General features: G+C 52.3%; 1 protein-coding gene across 4 annotated transcripts in view; it reads right to left on the bottom strand.

The window, feature by feature from the left end:
* Nucleotides 1-20,174, bottom strand: part of CALN1 (calneuron 1) — a 176,668-nt gene that overhangs the window by 118,668 nt on the left and 37,826 nt on the right. For 2 of the 4 annotated variants that reach the window (XM_058037500.1, XM_058037501.1), the window contains exon 3: nt 8,783-8,903. In XM_058037500.1, the coding sequence (XP_057893483.1) occupies nt 8,783-8,903 (121 nt within the window). Of the gene's footprint in view, nt 1-8,782; nt 8,908-20,174 lie in introns of all 4 variants that reach the window. The other 2 variants (XM_058037503.1, XM_058037502.1) reach the window with 1 other exon arrangement.

Below are 20,174 nucleotides of genomic sequence, written 5' to 3'. Positions count from 1 at the left end.
CCAGGGAATGTGCAGGAATGTGCAGGGAATGTGCAAGGAATGTCCAGGGAATGTCCAGAGAATGTCAGGGGATGTGCAGGCACTGTCCCAGGGAATGCCCAGGAATCCCCAGCTCTGGGCTGCAGGAGCCCCATGCCAGGCAGTGCCCCAGCCCAGCAGAGCAATAAGGCAGCAGTGAGGATGAGACCCCTGTTGGCATCCAGGAACACTTCCTGCAATAGCAGGGACTTGCTAAACCAGCTTTAGCACCAGGGACTGAAGGACTTGTAAAATTAATGATCCAGCCTAGGAGCTTGCATCAAAAATTAAAAAATCCCTATTAAAAATTGGATAAACGTGTCACAGCCAGCTTGCAATGCCTGTTAGGGCAGTTTAGCTCCTGATGTGGATTTGCTCCATTGCCATGGCCAGAGGGCACACAGGCAGTGAGTTCCCAGCCCCAGGAGCATCAGCCTGGCAGGATCCATGGAATGCCAGGGAGCACCTCTGCTCAGAGACACCCACAGCAGCCCAAAAGAGCTGCACCCAGGCATTGTTTGGATCCCTCTCCCCAAATCCATCCTTTTCCAGCTCAGACAAGCTCCATCTCCACCACAGCAATCCAGGAGTCCTCCAGCCCTGCCCAAGGATATCTGAACATCCCCCCAGTAGCTCCCTGTCTCACCAGCCTGCTCCCAAACTGTGTCAGCAAAGCTGGATCTCAAACCATCCCCTTAATTGTTGTCCAGATGGTGTCCCTGTCATTTTAATTTGTTGGCAGCCAATCCCATTTTATTTGTGCTCTCTTGCTGCAAGGACTCTTTCCTTGGAGCTGCTGCTGCTGCCTGTTCGTGCATTTTGGGGGCAGGGAGTGCAGGTGACAGGGACAGGGGCTGTGGGCAGGGGAAGCAGAGCCCTGAGCTGGGTTTGTTCTCCCTGGAAAATCAGCCTGCCACAGTCCAGCTTCCTTGTGCAGGGCTTGGGGTCTAAAGGAGAATGGAAATGCTTCTTGTTCCGGGAGTACAAGAAGTATTTCTGTTCCAAAGGAAGGAATGGAGGGTGGCAGAAAGCCTTTGGGTGGGGGAAGCTTTCTGCCACCCTCCTGCTGAGAAGCTCCAGAGCTCAGAGCTCATCCCTGTTGGGGAAGATGAAACAGGAAAGCCTTACAAATATGATTGCCTGGCAAAAGATTTGAGAATATAGAAACTATAAGTGAGATTGAAATGAAAGCAAGCTTTGAGATCCCTCAGTTACTGAACAACTGGAAAACAATGGTGTGGCCAGCTGAAGGTGATCCCCTTTTGATGGAACAACACCCTCTGCTTGCAGACAGGCCCAAGGGTCAGAGCAGACCCTGCAGCTTGCAGAAGGGGCCCAAAGAGGAGTTTTTAGGGTTTAAAATGTAACACAGTGTGGTGATGTAGTGATTCTTATAGGCTGTATTGGAAATGCTGTAGGATTTGTATCTTGTACTAGATTGGTTAGTGAGAATGAGAATATTCAACACAGAAGAAGATTTATTGTATTGTAATGGGAACTTCACTCTCTTACCCCTTTTTACTCTCTCCCCCTCTCTTCTCTCAGCCTGCTCTGAGCTGTGTTTGGCAGCTCCAGCAGGGCCCTGCCCCCGGGCCCTTTGCAATAAACCCCAAGTTCCTGCCCTGGCTGCAGAGATCTCTGCTCTCTGTCCATCCCCACTGTCCTGCCCCGATGCTCCCACACTCCCCAGCTCCAGTGGTCCTGACAGCAAAGCAGCAGCTCAAACCCTCAGAGCCTGGGATTCCTCTGCAGCCCCCTGTGCTCCCACCCTTTGGCTGGCACACACAATGCCCTGCCTGTCTGGGGGGAAGTGATGCCAATTCCAGGGACAAAGAGCTCTCCTGAGGCTGAGGGAAGGTTGGTGGTGCTGGAAGTGTCTGTGGCACACAAGACCCCACTGCCACAGGGAGCATTCCCAAAGGGAGCAGAGGACAATGGAGCTGTGCTGGGCAGGGCCTCCCCTCAGCAATGCTGGAGGCTCCTGATGGGACAGAGCACAGGGAATGACCCCAAAACCTCTGCATGGAGGATCCTTGCAGCCCCTCAGGGCTGAGCTGTCCCAGCTCAGGGACAGGGACTCACCCCTTCCCCACCCAAGAACTGTCTGGAGCAAATGGGAACCCGCAGCCCAAGAATTCCTGCAGAATTTCCTGTGAGGGTGGGCAGGCCCTGGCACAGGGTGCCCAGAGCAGCTGGGGCTGCCCCTGGATCCCTGGCAGTGCCCAAGGCCAGGCTGGACAGGGCTGGGAGCAGCCTGGGACAGGTGGGAGGTGCCCCTGCCCCCACTGGGTGGGCTTTGAGGTCCCTTCCAACCCAAACCTTTGTAGGATTCTGTGATCCTCAGAACATAACACTGCACCAGATTTTACCGCTTCTTTAGGGAGGCTCCTTCATACCTGGATCTCCCAAGTCTCAAGGAAATCCACTCTGGAATTCCAAGCAGTAGCTAGAAAATTGGCAGAAGGAGCTCAGCAGAAGGGACAGACAGAGCTGCCCCTGTCCCCAGCAGCCTGGCCATGGTGCTGTTAGTTTGATATTCAGGGACACAAAACCCCATCACAGCTCAATAGCAGACAGAAATAATTCCATTTCCAGCCTCTCACAGCACAACACTGGGGATGAACCTCCCTTGGAAGAGCTCTGGGAAACAGCAAATGAGCTTTCACAGTCCCAGGCACTGCAGGAATGCTTGCAGGGCTTGCACTGAGCTCCTGGGGAGCTGGGCAGGATCCATGCCTAGAGCATCTCCTAGCCTCTTTTTCCTTTCCCCTTTCCTTTTTCCTTTCCTTTCCTTCTTTCCTTTCCTTTCCTTTCCTTTCCTTTCCTTTCCTTTCCTTTCCTTTCCTTTCCTTTCCTTTCCTTTCTTTCCTTTCCTTTCTTTCCTTTCCTTTCCTTTCCTTTCCCTTTTCCTTTCCTTTCTTTTCCCTCTCCTCTCCTCTCCTCTCCTCTCCTCTCCTCTCCTCTCCTCTCCTCTCCTCTCCTCTCCTCTCCTCTCCTCTCCTCTCCTCTCCTCTCCTCTCCTCTCCTCTCCTCTCCTCTCCTCTCCTCTCCTCTCCTCTCCTCTCCTCTCCTCCCCTCTCCTCTCCTCCCCTCTCCTCTCCTTTCCCCTTTCCCAGGTGTTTTCCCCTCCCTGAGCCCAGCAGGCTCAGCCTGTTTCTCTCCATGACTCAGCCCTGACTAATGCCTCTCCCCTGGCTCTCCTCCTGCTCCTGTTGCCTGGATCCCACCTGGCACACAGAGATAACCACTCAATCCCTCAGGGAAGGCTGGAGGGACTCTCCCTGTCCTTTCCCCTCTCCCTCCTGTGCCACCCTGCAGGCTGGCAGTGCCAGGGAAGGCTCAGCCTCTGCAGAGGGGCAGGAGCTGGGGCACAGGGAACCTCACTGAGCCCTCCTGGACACAGCACAGCCCCAGCTGTGAGCAGCCCCAGCCTCCTGGCTCACAGGGCTGTGTCAGGTAACAGCCCCAGAGGAGCCCGGCTGGGGACAGAGCCCTGCAGGGCCCCCAGCACCCAGGAGTGTCACCAGAGGTGTCACCACAGGAGGGTGACAGCCTGACCTGAGCTGACTTTCAGAGGCTGGGGCAGGATGGCACAGCTGTGTTGGTGATTTTGGGCCATTTTATCCGGGGTGTGTGACCCCAGAGTGTCCCCAGTGTCCCTACAGTGTCCCCAGAGTGTCCCCAGCCCTGCTCCTGGGGCTGCAGCCCCCCCAGCCCCTTGGCACTGCCTGGGTTACTGCCAGCAGGAGGCAGCTGCTGATCCCACTCCATGTGCAGCAGCTCTCAGCCAGGACCCCGAAATTCACTCGGGAGCTGCTTCCAGTGACTCAGGAGCTGCTCAGGGATGTCTTCTCCAGCCAGGAAAGAGAGACCAGCTGGGAGCTGCTGCCAGAGGGGAGGTGCTGGGAAGAAGCAGCAGGAATCAGGCACCTACTGTGGTTTGTAATCCATGAGGATGGAGAAGCCTCCTGGTGAGGGAAGTCCCCACATTCCTGCCCTGTGTTCCTCCTGCAGCCCCTTTCCCTGTGCTCTGCTCACACCTTCAGCTCAGCCAGGACAGCCCTGGCACTGCCACCCTCCTTGGGGGCTGTGCTGTGACCCTGGCACACTCTGCACAGCTCCTGAAAGGTGCCTGTGCTCAGCTGGGGCTGGGCTCTGTCTGCAGGCACTGACACAACCAGAGCACACAGCCTCAGGCTGCACCAAGGGAAATACAGGTTGGATATCAGGAAGAAGTTTTTCACAGAAAGGGTGATAAAGTTCTGGAATGGCTGCCTGGGGAGGTGGTGGAGTCCCCATCCCTGGGTGTGTTTAACAAAGCCTGGATGTGGCTCTGGGTGCAAGGAATTAGCTGAGCTGTTGGGGCTGGGTTGGACTCTGTGATCTTTGAGGTCTCTTCCAACCCAGTCATTCTGTGAATTCTGTGATTCTGTACAAATCCCAAAAATCTCCCCCAGTCTAGAAGAAACGCCACAGACACCCCAGCCCCACCTGAGGCAGGAGCTCCCTGGGTGAGGCAGCAGAAGCCAGCACTGCCCTGCAGCAACATCTCCTCCTGCTGATTCCCGAGGCACCTGGCTCAGGTGAGGATTTATTGGGATGCCTGCCTGGGCAAATGCTGCTGCCATGCTTCACATTTGGGTTTCTCTGCAAGGCCCCACTTGCATCTCCCCCAAGCCTGCTTATCATGCATGTGCCTCCCTTCAGGTGAGATTTGTCACATTCCCACTCTGGAAATGTTTTTCCCTCCTGACAATACCCTTTAGATAGTGCCTGTGGAGGTGGATGACTCAAGCTTGACATGATTATTTCCATCCAGCATTTTTTATTAAAAATACTCCTGGTGGTTCAGAACGTGAGGACAGGGGCTGCCTTGAAAGGGACGTGGAAAGCTCAGAGTCTGCACAAACTGTGCCATGATTTCATGTCAACCAACAAGAGCCAGAAAATCTGTGTAAAACAGCCCCTCCCAGCCCAAATTTATCCTTTCATGCATAGAAACCTCCAAGCACATGGCACTAACATCCACCCCAGACCCCTCCACCCCTCAGAGCCAGGTTATGGTGCCACTTCCAGACCTGGGCTGGCTTTCAGAGGCAGGGTTAGGGTGGCACAGCTGTGTTGGTGATTTTACACAGGGTGTGTGACCCCAGAGTGTCCCCAGCCCATCTCCTGATCTCCCTGTTCTCCTCCAGCCCCAGCTGCAGCTGAATCAGGGAGAACTCCTGGCTATTCCCGGTGGGATGAGCAGGGAGCGGGGTCAGGCTGCAGCACCATCCCCTGCAGGATCCCAGAAACCCTTCCCAAGGGAACAGTGCTGACACACACACAGCCAGACACAGAAAAAACAGAAATCTGCTGGAAAGAACCCAACAGATCAGGCACTTGTTGGAGCCTTGAGTGCAGAGGAACGTTATAGAAAATTCCCAGTGACTCCTTCAGCTCCAAACCTATCATAATTTAATCTGTGTGACTGGAATTTCTCAATAGGCTGGAACTCCCTCAGGACCAAAATCTCATTGAAAAAGAAACCAAGGAGAATTTTGGCATCTCTTCCCCAGCCTGGAAGATGAAATGCAAATCTGTTATTGGCATCGAGCTCTCACAGCTTGATCCATCCACAGAGCTCCAATAGCCTGACATTAACTTCTCAAGGAAGAACATTTTGTTACTCATCCTCAGACAGTTTATGCTTAAAGGCAGAAAGACTAATTCTGTTTGGGGTTTGGGCAGTGAACCTTCCCCAATTACCAGCACAGTCAGGCACTGATCTGGTATTAGAGACAAAACACAGGGAGATGGAGACTGCCGACTTCATTTTAAATATAAATTCCAGAGGCTGAACACTGCTGGCACATGGAGGAGCATCTCCAGCTTCTCCTGCTGCCCTGGCTTTGAATCGATCTGGTGCCATGGCTTTGAATCGATCTGGTGCCATGCTGTGTGTGCAGGTGGAGATGAGCTGAGGTGGAGCTCGGAGCTGTGCCGGAGCTGGGACATCCTCATGGCAAAGGCACAAGGTGTGGGGTGTGGACAAGAATGGACCCTCATTCACATTCTCACGGCAAGGGCACAAGGAGGGGTGTGGACAAGAACGGACCATCACTGGAGCCTGTGCTCGGCAGGCAGGGATGGGGGGATGCTGAGGCGCAGAGCTGTGTCCGGGCTCCGGAGTGAGGGGACACAGGGATGCCCCTGCAGTGGGACACGGACTGGCGGCTCTCGGCTGCTCCTTCCCCAGGGCGGCTCCTCCACACCCCATTGCCCTCATTTCCCTCATTTGCCGTTCATTACCGGCGGCGATCCGCGGCTCCGGAGCGCGGGTTCTCCCGGGGCCGGGCCGGGCCGGGCCGGGCCGGGCTGGGCCGGGCAGCAGCTCCTCCCGCGGGCAGAGCCGCGCCCGAGGCTCCGGGATCCGCTGGGATCGGGACAGCAGGGCAGGGATTGAGGCTGGATTCCCAGCCCGGTTCCCTTCTCTGACCCAGCACAGCCCGGTTCCCTTCTCTGACCCAGCCCAGCCCAGCCCACTTCTCTGATCCAGCACGGCCCGGTTCGGTTCTCTGACCCAGCCCAGCCCTGTTCCCTTCTCTTACCCAGCTCAGCACATTTCCCTTCCCTGACCCAGCACAACCCAGTTCCCTCTCACAGCCCAGCCCAGTTCCCTTCCCTGCCCCAGCCCAGCCCAGTTCTCTCACCTAGCACAGTCCATTTCCCTTCTCTGGCCCAGCCCAGCCCGGTTCCTCTCCCTTCTCTCACCCAGCCCATTTCCCTCACCCAGCACAGCCCAGTTACCTTCCCTTCTCTCACCCAGCCCAGCCCGGTTACCTTCTCTGACCCAGCTCGGCACATTTCCATTCCCTGCCCCAGCCCAGCCCGGTTCCCTGCCCCAGCCCAGTTTCCATGCGGACGGGACGGGGGAAGCAGAGCAGGGACGAGCAGAACAAGGACGAGCATCCCCCGAGCATCCCCCGTGCCCTGCCCGGCCCTGCCAGGGCTTCCAGCCCCGGGGCCACTCAAAGCAGCTCCTGACAGGTCTCTGCAAATCCAGCAGGCAATGCCAGCAGCCGTGCTTTAATGGGGACAGCACCGACAGAAAACCCTCGTTTCTGCAGGAGCTCCTCCTGCCCCAGTGTGCTCAGCAGCCCCCTGGCCCCACCCAAGACAGGGCAAACCTGTGCCATGCTCTTGGCATCTCTGGGGTGAGTGAGGGGAGGTTGAGCCAGCTCAGTTCAGCTGAACTCAAACCTGCAAGCCAAGCTCCAGGCAAGAGCCCAGAATGTCACCTTGGCAGTGCTGGGGCTCCTGGCTCTGGGCTGCACTGAAGTGGTTTCTCAGGCTGTCTCTCACCTGAGCTGTGTCCTCACACCCTCACTGGGAAGAGGAAAACACTGTTGGTACCTGAGCTAAACTCATGTAAAGCTCACAAACCCAAATCCAAAGGCTCTGAGGTGGAAAGGCTGGGAAATGAAGGTTTGATTTACCAAAGCACACAAGAAAAGGGGCAGGGTGGTCAGAAATGTTGGCCTCCTGTTTCTTCAAAATGCCTCCAGCCTTTGGAGTTCCACTTTGCACCCTTCCCTTGATCCTTCCCTTAAAAAGTTCTCCATGGAGGCCCCTGATTGTGACCATGGCTTGTACCAAGCGTCCACTGGAGAGCAGACCAAGAGCTCCAATTCATTCCACAATACTCGACAATATTAATTATTTAACTCAGGTTAAGCCACAAATCCTCTACAAAAGAGACCTGAATCAGATGGGGACCTGAAGCTTTACCTGGCCACACATCCCAGGCCAGGGCAGAGAGGATTAACAGCAGCAGTTCCAGGGGTAATGATGGGATCCTCCAGGCAGCACATGTGGACACCCTTCCTGATGGCCCATGCCAGACTAGGGCTGCTCTGTGCTCCCTACCACTGATCTGGAAAATGGAATTTTAAAGCTCTTTCCATCTTCTTAAGCCACAAGCCACCTCCATGCATCTTCTTATACCGAGACAAGGAGAGGAACCTCCCTTAGGGAAGGCCCCAAAGCAAATGAGACTTGGTGGGAAGGACAGACTCAGCTCTGCAGGGCACCAGGGAAGGCTAAAGACACCTCTGGGGCAATGTGACCCTAAATTTTCTCATTTTTCCATAAAATGCAGGCTTAATGTTTCAAAAAGCTGCAGAAGGACAAAAGCTAAGACTAAAATCACTCCATAGCTCCCAGCACAACTTTGGTCAGGGACGTTCTCTATGTCCCTGATCTGCTGAGCCATCACACTTCTTGTCACCTTCATATTTTCTGAAAAATCCCTTTGCCCATGATTTGTCTCCTGGGAAGCCGCGAAGCCTCAGAGAAAAAGAAAAACAATTTTATCTCATTTGCTTCTCCTGTGCTGTGCTCCTGTGGAATGTGTTTGGAGATTGTTTACCCACAGGTGATTGTTCCATTGCATTCTGCTGTGAGTTGTTTTCACTCTTTGGCCAATCAGGGCCAAGCTGTGTTGGGGCTATGGAGAGAGTCAGGAGTTTTCATTATTATCTTTTTAGCATTCTGTAAGTGTCCTTTCTGTATTCTTTAGTATAGTATAGTTTAGCATTCTTTATATAATATAGTACCATAAAATAATAAATTAGCCTGCAAGAACATGGAGTCAGATTCATCATTCCTTCCTGCCATGGGGGTCCCTGCAAATACAATCACTTCCCAGGTGCCTCCTTGCACCAGGGCCAGGTGCAGTGAGCCCATCCCAGCCCAGCCCAGCCCATCCAGCCCCACTCACCATCCAGCTCCTCCACAGAGATGTTGGCCAGCTGCTCGCTGTCGCTGCCAGCCGAGAGCGAGCGGTTCAGGTAATTGCCCTTGTACAACAAGCCAGCTGTCACATGGTGGAATGGCATCTTCTCCCTGCCACCAAAACAGGAAAAGAGAGGGGCATTGTGGTTATCTGCCTTTGTGTCATGGGATGGAGCAAAGGCTGGAGGGAGCAGGGGCTGTGTCGGGACCCAGGACATTGCTCTGAATGCCCTGAGTGATTTGAGACCCTGGCACAGAGTCACAAACACCTGTGCCTTCAATTTTAACTTATAGAAACAATTACCAACTTTGTGTGAAGATTCACAAGCCACAAGGGTTTGAATAGAATGATAGTGAATTTGTCACAGGGTGAAAAAGTAGAATTTTTGGGATTTAGAATGGGGGTTCAAGAGGCAAGATGGAGGAATCTGAGCATCTCCTGACTTTCTTTTTCTTCTTCTTGTCCTCCATCATCTGCTGTGATGGTGACACTTCTGGATTAGTTTAGAGTAGAGACAGACTGTCTAACATAGGTGATAGGTATTGGAAAATTATTGTAAATAAAGCACACACAGTTCTTAGTATGAAAAGCCAACAGCACCCCAAGGGCAGGGACTGTGCCACAACCCAAGCTGCTGGACAGATCTCAGCAGGTCAGAGAGAGAATGGAACAGATCAGAGAAAATAAACAACCTTGGAAAGCAGAGCTGCGGAATCTCGACTTCTTTAGTCACAGGGCTGGGAAAAAAGAGACTTTAATGCCTCAGGGGTCATTCCAGCAACACCAAAGCTGAGAGGGCTGGAGCAGCAGCCCAGGTGGGTGTGAGAGGGGTGGGCTGAGCTCAGAGCTGGGCTCTGCGGCTGAAGGAACAAACAGCAAAGCAGCTGCAGCCTCTGGCCACTGGAGAGGAGTGAGGGGAGCCAGAGCAGCGGAGCCTTGGGGAACAGGATTGCCCAGCACTGAGCCTGCAGAGCTCAGCCTTGGTAATGATTACAGAGAGCACTGGGCCCTGCACTGACCTGCAGGGAGCAGGTTACAGCACTGTGGAGTGTTAGGGTTGGAGAGGACTTCAAAGCCCCTCCTGAACCACCCCTGCCATGGCAGGGACACCTCCCACTGTCCCAGGCTGCTCCCAGCCCTGTCCAGCCTGGCCTTGGGCACTGCCAGGGCTCCAGGGGCAGCCCCAGCTGCTGCCCAGCACAACTTCCAAAGGCAGGGAAGGGTCTGGCACCCCTGAGACCCCTCCTGAAGCACGCAGCCCCCTCAGAGGGCCCAGCCAACTCCCCAAGCAAGGGGTTTGTCACTGCAGGGCCCTCTGAGAGCAGAACATCCACACTGGAGCAGGGCCCCACAGAGAACTGCAGGGCCCTCTGAGAGCAGAACATCCACACTGGAGCAGGGCCCCACAGAGAACTGCAGGGCCCTCTGAGAGCAGAACATCCACACTGGAGCAGGGCCCCACAGAGAACTGCAGGGCCCTCTGAGAGCAGAGCATCCACACTGGAGCAGGGCCCCACAGAGAACACTCCCATCTCCCTGTCTGAGGGCTGAGGAGAAATCCCACTGCATGGGAGGCTGGGCAGGGAGGTGTTTGCCAACCCCACAGGTGCCAGCCCAGGGCAGGGCAGGCACTGCCAGGCAGGAGTGGGAATTGCTGTCAGCAGCACTCACCCTGTGATTTAGGAGGCACGAGGAGGAGGAGGCAAGTTTGCCAAAGCCAATTGAAATATTAAGAGGAAGATTTCTCATGCCCGGGGCTGGATTCAATCAGCACAAGCTCATCCCGGGCCCATTGTGCTTTGGGCTGCACATTTCCAGCAGAAATAAATCATCAGAGCCACCCAGAGCTGGCCAGGGCCTGCCTGGGCCTGGGAGAGGCTCTGGGAGCCCCTAGGGCTCTCAGTGCCCAGGGCAGGGGCTGCTCAGAGCCCACCCTTGCTCTGTGCCCAGGAGGAGCTGCCAGCTCTGCACCAGCATGGTCTGGCTGTGCCTCAGCCCATAACCCAAATATCAGACAATGCAGATGAATTCAGTGGGAACCAAAGCCTCCCTGCTCCCTGGGCTGGGCAGAGCTCGGAGAGACCCCCAGGAGCAAACCAGCCTGGAGGGAAGCACAGAGGGAGAGCAGGAGGCTCCCCCTGCACTGCTCAGCACGCTCCAGGAATCTCCCTGGCAGTAATTATGTAAATAAATCCTAATCGTAGTTTTAAGTATTTTTATTTGGGAGCCAGCTTGCTCCAGCAGCACATCAGAAACGTAAACAAGGGGTTCTGTTTCATTAAGCACATCTGTAATTTCCCAGCCCTTGCCAGTTCATGGGTTTCACTCTGAGGCATTGCTCCCTCTGACACTGGCTCGGCACTGAAATGGGAATTCTGCCTGGCCAAGGGACACGCAGAGGCAATGCCAGCTCTGCTTTCACTGCAGAGACACTTCCAGCCCTTTGCACCACCTTCACTTGCTCCCAGCCCCACCGCAAACCATTCAGGCAGTGACCAACTCCTGATTTCTCTGGACAATCACCCCCAGGGTAAGCACAGACCTGGAAGGGACCCACAAGGGCCATCACATCCAACCCTTGAACATCCCCAAGAAGCACTAAAAGCAATTGCACTGAATTTTCAAATCACTTGACAGGAGTTCTGTCCCAGACATCTTTTATGGAAAATCCTTTCCTTGGGATTTTTCCTCCTGAGAAGCTGTGAGGCCTCAGGAACAAAATGTAAACAATGATTATCTGCTGCTGTGGAATGCAACAGGTGCATCTGGGATTGGCCCATGTTGGATGTTTGTAATTAATGGCCAATCACAGTCAGCTGGCTGGGACACAGAGCCCGAGCCACAAACCTTTGTTATCATTCTTTCCTATTCTATTCTTAGCCAGCCTTCTGATGAAATCCTTTCTTCTATTCTTTTAGTATAGTTTTAATGTAAAATATATCATAAAATAATAAATCAGCCTTCTGAAACATGGAGTCAGATCCTCATCTCTTCCCTCATCCTGGGACCCCTGTGAACACTGTCACAGAGTTCCAGTGTCCCCCTGGGTGAGCCCTGCACACTCACTGAGCCCATGGGGTTGGGCTCTGGCACCCCTGGCCCAGCCCCGGGGGGAAGGAAACCCCAGCCCTGCACCCCCTCAGATGGAATAGCAGCTCACCATGGATTTAAAGCATTCCTAAAATCACTTTCGCAGCCTTGGCTCCTACAACCATTAAAAAAAATGACAATGCCTCTCCCCTGAGGGCTGAAGAGCTGAAAATCAGCTCCTACCTGGATCCTGTCGTGTGTTTTAGTGCTGGAGGAGAGCCATGATACCCTGGAGTGAGAAATCCTGGATTAAATTCTGCTGCCCAGATATATTAGGGTATAAAGCTGTAACATCATTCAGCAGAAACCCTGCAGAGCCCCTGGAATCCAGCACCTCTCAGGTCTAACAGGGGATGCTCCAAGGGGCCCAGAGGCCCCCAGGGATGTGGAGCTGTGCCTCAGGAGCACTCAGCATCCTCAGACAGGAACCTGCAGCCAAAGCCAAGCCTGAAATGAGGAGAAAACAGCAAAAAGGGGCCCAGGAGGGGCAGGTGGGTGAGAGTTCCAAAGCACCGTGGTGGGAAAGCCCTTAGGGTGGTCCCAGACTTTTTTTTTATGAAAAATCTTTTCCTTAGGATTTTTCCTCCTGAGAAGCTGAGAAGCCTCAGGAAAAAAATGTAGACAATGATTATCTGCTGCTGTGGAATGCAACAGGTGCATCTGGGATTGGTCTCATAGAGTTGTTTTTAATTAATGGCCAATCACAGTCAGCTGGCTCGGACTCTGTCTGAGACACAAGCTTTTGTTATTATTATTTCTTTTTTTATTCTTAGCTAGCCTTCTGATGAATTTTTTTTCCTATTCTTTTAGTATAGTTTTAATATAATATATATCATAAAATAAGAAATCAAGCCTTCTGAAACATGGAGTCAGATCCTCATTTCTTCTCTCATCTTCAGAGTCCTGTGAACACAGTCACAGGGTGGGATCCATAAAAGCTCCATGGGAATATGTAGGTGCCTGTGTGGGATAAAAGGCACAGCCAGACTGGGCCAGGCTGGCATTCCCATCCCTGGGTGTGCTCAGGGTCAGGATGGAGCAGCCTGGGACAGCAGGAGGTGTCCCTGCCCGTGGCAGGGGTGGCACTGGGTGGGTCCTTCCCAGCCAGGCCAGTCTGGGATTCTGGGACAGGCTCACTCTGAATGCAGCCAAAGTGTCCAGGTCAGAAACACAGAAACCTCCTGCAGCTTCCCTGTGGCTGCTGCTCCCAGTGCCCAGTGAGACCTGGGACACCCAAACCACAGCTGGACTCCATCCCATCCCTGAGCTGCACCTCCATCCCTGTGCTGTGACAGTGTTCACAGGGGTCTGAGGATGAGGGAAGAGATGAGGATCTGACTCCATGTTTCAGAAGGCTGATTTATTATTTTATTATATATATTATATTAAAACTATACTAAAAGAATAGAAAAAAAAATTCATCAGAAGGCTAGCTAAGAATAAAAAAAGAAAGAATAATAACAAAAGCTTGTGTCTCAGAGTCCGAGCCAGCTGACTGTGATTGGCCATTAATTAAAAACAACTCTATGAGACCAATCCCTGATGCACCTGTTGCATTCCACAGCAGCAGATAATCAATGTTTACATTTCTTTCCTGGGGCTTCTCAGCAGGAAAAATTCTAAAGAAAGGATTTTTCATAAAACATGTCTGTGACACTGTGCTGCTGACCCCATCCGCATGGTGGCACCTGGCACCATCAGCAGCAGAGGCTGAGTGGAGGGCACCGACAATGTTTTACCTCTCCAGATGTTCCATCTGAGCCTGTGCCACCTCCTCAGGGTGGCCCTGGGTTCCTGCCCCTTCCCCAGTGCTGCCCAGCAGCCCCTGAGCAGGGAGCTGGGCTGGGCTCTCTAGCACAGACACCTTTTCCATCAGGACCTTGTGAACCAAACACGGTGTGGGGATTCAGGAGCCGTGCAATCCCCTTAGATAACATCATGAAAATACCACAAAAACATTGGCATTGAACCAGAAATCCTTCAAAGACCCCCTCACCAAGTGTGTGGAGATGTCCCCATGGTACCTCAATGTCTAAGGCTGAAATATTTAGCTGGGTGTGTGTTCTATCCCCATCTGTCAGAGCTGGGGCAGCTCTCTGCTGTCCTTGGGGCAGTTTTTTCTTTATCTCTCCCACAGCCAACCCTCCCTCCAGCAGATCTCTGCTGTCCATGGCCACTGAGTGTCCCTGCAGGGCTGATCCAATCCCAGCATCCCATGGGGAGATGCTCCGCCCAGGGGAGGAGCCAAGCATTCCTGCCTGGATCCAATCTGAGCCTGGCACAGCACAGCAGCCTTTGCCCCCTGCCCTGCCAGAGGAGCAGCTTTCTGCTGCCCTGCATGGCCAGAGGGAGCCCAGGCCCATCTGCAGCAGCCCTGGAACTGCAGAGGAAAACTCCCCCCTTGTGCAGGATCCCTGCTGCAGCAGAGCCACAGCTGGCACTGCAGGAGGGCTGAGCCCCCCTGGGATGGGGCTGGGACACCGCCCTGGCACACAGGGGCAGGGACTGCTCTCACTCTGGCAGTGGTTTGGGTTTTTGTTTGCACTGTTGCATTTATATTTTTAATTTTCCTAATAAAGAACTGTTATTCCTACTCCCCCATGTTTGCCTGAGAGCCTCTTAATTCAAAATTATAATAATTGAGAGGGAGGGGGTTCACATTTTCCATTTCAGGGGAGGCTTCTGCCTTCCTTAGCAGACACCTGGCTTTCAAAGCCCCCTCACCAGGTCTGTGCACTGTCCCCAGGGTCCCCTGGCAGGTTCCAGTCCCTGTCCAGGCTCCCAGCAGCTCCCACCCCTTTGTGCCCTGCCAGCCCTGCTCCTTCCTCTCAGCACAGCCACCTCTGTGGAATTTAGAAGACTTTCATAGCAATATTCCATCAGGATAACAAAAGCCATCTCCACACTGCTCATGTGCCTGTGGCTCCCATTCCTCAGCAGCCCCTGTGCTGCTCTTCCCAAAGAGGCTCAGAGCCCGCAGAACCCCACAAGACCATTAAAACATTTAATGGTTCCAAGATCCATCTCTGAGACAGAACTGGAACCAGATTTTGCTGATCCTGGATCTCCTGGCTGGTCACACTTCAGAAGAGGTTCCTTGTTCTTCTCTCTCCCATGTGCAGCCCAAAGGGTGCCCGGGAATCCACCCTGGGTTGTCCATCCTGGTTTTCCAGCCTCAGGCATGGAACACACAACCTCCCTGGCACTGCCTTGTGTCCCACCCAGCCAGAATCCTGGGCTTGCCCTCCCCATGGAGCTGCAATTCCATGGGTCCCAGGGCTGGGAGCACCCTGGCAGGACCCCAAGCTGGATGTTGAGCCCTGTGGTGTCCAACAGAGCAGGCAGAAAGGAGGAAAAGTGGGATGAGGATAAAATGGAGATCTTCAGCTCTGCACAGGCTGTGCTGAGGGAGGCTGAGCTGGAAGAATGGGAAGCACATTTCCATGGATGGCCAAGGACAGGAGGGGAGCACCAGCACAAGCTTTGCTCTCCTAGCCCTTCCTCAGGGCTGGAAGGAACCCAGGAATATATTGAAAATCCTGGGAGCAGTCGGGAAACTGGAACAGGAGCTGAGAATTCCCTGAGGTCACTTTTAAACTCTTTAAAAATTCATCAAATGAAGTGGTGGTGTTGAAGATGCTTCTCCCTGGGCACAGCAATGTTTGAACATCTAAAGCAGAGCAGGAAATGATCCTTTGGAGGAAATTATCCCTGAGGCACTGTCCCTGTCCTGGGAGTGTGATCCTGTGTGATCCTGTGGGATCCAAAGCCCAGCAGAGCAAACACAGCCTGGTGTCACCTGGGGTACCTGACCCTCCATGAGGCACCAGCCAGGGGACACCTCCCAGAGAGGCTCCTCTGCTATTTCTGGTCCTTTTCCACGGTGCTGTCCCTGCTTCCCTCTCTCTAATGACAGCTGAGGGTCATGGTTAGGCCTGGCTTAACCTCTGCCATGGAGAGGCTGAGCTGGACTAAATCCCCACGGTTGCTTTGAAGCCAGCCCAGTTCAGGGAAGGCAAAATCCTTGTGCTGGGAAGAGTCACTTTGTCCCTTGTCACCTGCATTCCCTGTGCTAACAATAGCTTTAAAGATTTTTTTTTTCTCTTTTTTAATTTACTTTGTGCACAAACTTGGCACCTGGAGTGCAATCTGAGCCCAAGCTGGCCAGGGCAGAGCCTGCAGGGCTCCAAGGGCTCAGAGCTCAGCAAAGTGTGAAGGGGATGAACTGCCCAGGTCTGGTTTAACCAGGCTCAGGCTCAGTCTGTATACAAACCAAGAGAAGTGGCCTTGGAAGGAGCCTTGGGATGGGGAAAAATTAAGTGTGGATCTTTTAAGATAATTTTCTGTCTAAAATAGAGCATAGATCCTGCCAGGGAGGGCAGTCCTGAAGGAAGCCTGTGATTGCTGACTGCTGATCCCAGTCTTTATTGATCCCAGAGCCCAAACCCCAGGAAGGCACATTTGGGATATTTATAAACAGGATAGAGAGGAACAGGCTCCTGCACAGGGCACTGGACCCTCTGGGCAGGGCTGGGGAGCCACATTTGCTCAGGCTGGGCTGAGGGGGCAGTGAGCCCTAAAAGTCCCTCTGAGAGCTCTTCTGGGACACAGGAGGGCTCCCCCTTCCCTGGCTGGGTACCAGACCTTAGACCTGGCTTTTCCACATGCATTTTCAGACAAATTCCACCTTTCACAAGGATTTATGGACTGCAAACACAAGATCTGAACCCACACACGTGAGATTCACCGAACATCTGCTGCTGGATATCCAGGTAAAATCCAAACTGACCTCCAGGGACCACTCCCAGTCCTGACCCATCACATCCCCACATGCCCTTGGCACACCTTCATGGCATTTGGGCTCTATCTGATCATTTCTGGGCACAATCCTAAGGAAATATTCCTCTGATTCAGGCAGGAAATGCAGATCTGGCATACCTGGCTTGGGATGCCAACAACAAAGCACCTCATGGTGATCGCTGGGTAAAAAACCCTTTACAAACACATCATTCTCAGCTTTCAAAGATCAACTGGGAAGAAAAAAAAATTCTCTGCAAGGCAGAGAACAAGATCTGAGTGACAACCTCATGTAATGTACAGCACCCCAGGAGCCACAAACTTCCACCCTCGAGAGCTACAAAGCACTTGGAGCTTCAGAAGGTTTTGTGCTGGGGGTTCTCCCACCTTCTGCAGTAAATTCCAAATGAAAAAGCAGAGGAAGGGCACTTGAAAAGACAGCACATCTCGACACAACTGCTGCTGCTGCTGCTTGAATTCTGGCAGAGAGGGAGAGCTGAGGGTGCTGGGTTGGGATCAAACCCAGATCAAACCCAGCATTTCTGACTGGGAGAGCTGAGGGTGCCAGGTCTGTACCAAACCCAGAATTTCTGTCTATGAGAGCTGAGGGTCAGATACCAAACCCAGCATTTCTGTCTGGGAGAGCTGAGGGTTGGGTACCAAACCCAGCACTTCTGTCTATGAGAGCTGAGGGTGCTGGGTCTGTACCAAACTCAGCATTTCTGTCTATGAGAGCTGAAGGTGTGGGATCAGGTACCAAACCCAGCATTTCTGTCTGGAGAGCACAGACAGAGCCCAGAGCTGCTGTTTGTTATTTCTGAGCCGTGCCTGGGGCTGATCCCAGCTCGAAGGAGAGGACTGGAAGGACCTGATATCTCCATGTGTCCTCCCAAGGGGTCAAAGCCCCTCTCCTCTGCAAACAGGTTTAAAGTGCCCCATTAATGAACTTCCTCTCACCTCAGCTCCCACACTCATCCTCACCTCCTGCAGGCAGAAATCCCCAGATTTGTGCTGCCCTCTTCCACTTTCTGCCCCCACTTGTGTTTAATCAAGATTAGTAAAAAATAAAAATCGATCTTCCAGGTTTGGAAAGCCTCTGAGCTGATGGTGTAAAAAAAAAAAAAAAAAAGCCAGCAATGCAACAAAAGTCTTGAATCTCTTCTCCTCTCTAATAATTCACCTGGAAATATGAAAAAAAATCAGTTTGGGAATGAAAGTTTTATCCCTGGGGAGGCCCAGCCTCTCATGCCCTCCTGTGGGACAGAACACCAGGGACAGCAATCACACAGGGTGCACAAAAAAAGCCTTTTTCAGGTGACAGGGATTTAGGGGAGGAAACCAACACAGGCTACAAAAACCTCTCAAATCTCCAGGCAGAAGGGAAGCTGAAGGATCTGCACATGGGGAATTGAGGCAGACTTCTCTCCCTAAGTAAACTAAAGAAAGACTGTTCTAAAAACAGTAAACCAACTAAAATTTAAAGTTTTATTTACTTACATTATCAATAAAAAAGTAAGAAGAAGAAATATGTTCTAAATGTTTTGTTCTAATTCTTATTACTCCTTTATGACTCTTTCTTTTAGTTACTATTAATACATTTTTCTTTATACCCTTTTAAAGTTTTAAACCTACTTCACCTTTCTCCTAATCCTACCTCACAACAAGAAGTAAATACACCAGTAATTAACCAGCCCTAAAGCCACCACAATCATTAGTACATTAACAAAAAAATCTCAAAATTAACAAAATCTCAAATTAACAAACCAAAACCACTACACGTGGCAAAGCTGATCAGCCTCTGGAACAAACATCCCAGGAGGGACACACCTGTGTCACCAGGGGGGACATGTCAGTGTCACCATGATATTTTCTAAAAAATCCCTTCACCAGGATTTTCTCCTGGGAAGCTGAGAAGCCTCAGAAAAGAATGCAAACAATAATTATCAGATTGCTTGGGACTGGAGATCATTTACCAACAGGTGCATCTTTGATTGGTTCCATGGGAATTGTTTTTAATTAATGACTAATCCCAGCCAGCTGTGTCAGACTCTGAGGAGTCAGTCAGGAGCTTTCATGATCATTTTTGTCAAGCTTTCTGATGTCTCCTTTCTCTTTCTTTAGTATAGTTTTAGTATATCATTTCTTAGAATAGAATAGAATAGAATAGAATAGAATAGAATAGAATAGAATAGAATAGAATAGAATAGAATAGAGTAATAAATCGGCCTTCTGAGAACATGGAGTCAAATTCTCCTCTCTCACCTCATCCTGGGGACCTCACAACACCACAATCCTGTGTGACCAAGGGGGACACACCTGCCTGACCAGGAGGGACACCTCCAGCCTGTCCCCAGGCCCTGGTGCCTCATTGGAAGGTGTTGTTGGAGTTAAAGGGTGACAATTTGGGGCTGTTGATGGATCATTTCGCACACTGGAGGCTCTGAGCTCCCCCTGGGCCCTAAAACCCAGGAGGGTCTGCCCTGGATGGAGCTGCTGGAGCTGCCAGGTCCCAGAGCAGCCCCTGCAGCCCCATTTCCCTGCCCAGCCACTGCTGTTGGTGCTGCAAGGGCAGCCAGAGCAGCCTGTGCCCAGCAGGAATCCCTGCAGCACGGACAGGGGGCTCCTCCTGGCCCCCTTTTTCCCAGCAATCAGCTTCTCCAGGAGTCAGGGTGGATAAAGGCAGTGAGAACAGGTTCAGCTGAGCACCCAGGGCGGCTCAGGGGTGCCAGAGAGGCTTTGGGCATCACCCAGCCCTGCCTAGCCCCACAGCCCTGGCTGCTCACTCACTAAAGGATCCCAATTCTCTTTCTCTGCAATACTCAGGTCTTTTTTTGTTTTTTTTTTTTTTTTTGTTCCCTGAGTACAACAAGAGATCACTCAGAATTAAATGATGGGAACGAGGTCCTTGTTGACAGCAAGAAAAATAAATATCCCAGAGCTCTGAGCTGAGGAGCACATCAAAGCAGGGAGGAAATGTCACCCCCACGCCCATAACCCATCCCTAATACATTTCCCTGCTCTGCTGAACCCTTTTCTCCTGCACTCACAGCTGCTGAGTGTTTGCCCATTGAGCCTGGCCAGAGGGGACTTTTCTGAGCTTCTGTTCATCCCCTCCTGTCCCGTTCCCTCCCTGGCCATAAATCAGCCCTGGAGACACGAGCAGCAGCGGCTGCTGGCACCCCCAGCACCCTGGTTCACAGAACAATACACAATGGATTATTCAGAGCACACCCTGCGTCACACACCAGTAATTATAAACATGAAATCTATCAAATAATGACAATTAACAGCGGATCTGACAGGGTAACACACTCCAAATAGCCTGGTGGTTGATTACGTCTTATTAATGAAATGCCAAAACATTGAGGGCTCTTAGCAGGACAATTAATTGCTCCCAATAAATCTGACTTCTGCCAGACCTCATCTTTGAAGGAGGCTCTGGGACATCTGGTGAGGGTTATTTTGTAAAGCAATGGCTGATGGTTCCTAC

Source organism: Melospiza georgiana, chromosome 19, assembly GCF_028018845.1.
Source record: "Melospiza georgiana isolate bMelGeo1 chromosome 19, bMelGeo1.pri, whole genome shotgun sequence".
Classification (NCBI taxonomy): Eukaryota; Metazoa; Chordata; class Aves; order Passeriformes; family Passerellidae; genus Melospiza; species Melospiza georgiana.
Note: the sequence above shows the minus strand (reverse complement) of the source record. Positions and strands in the feature narration are given on the sequence as shown.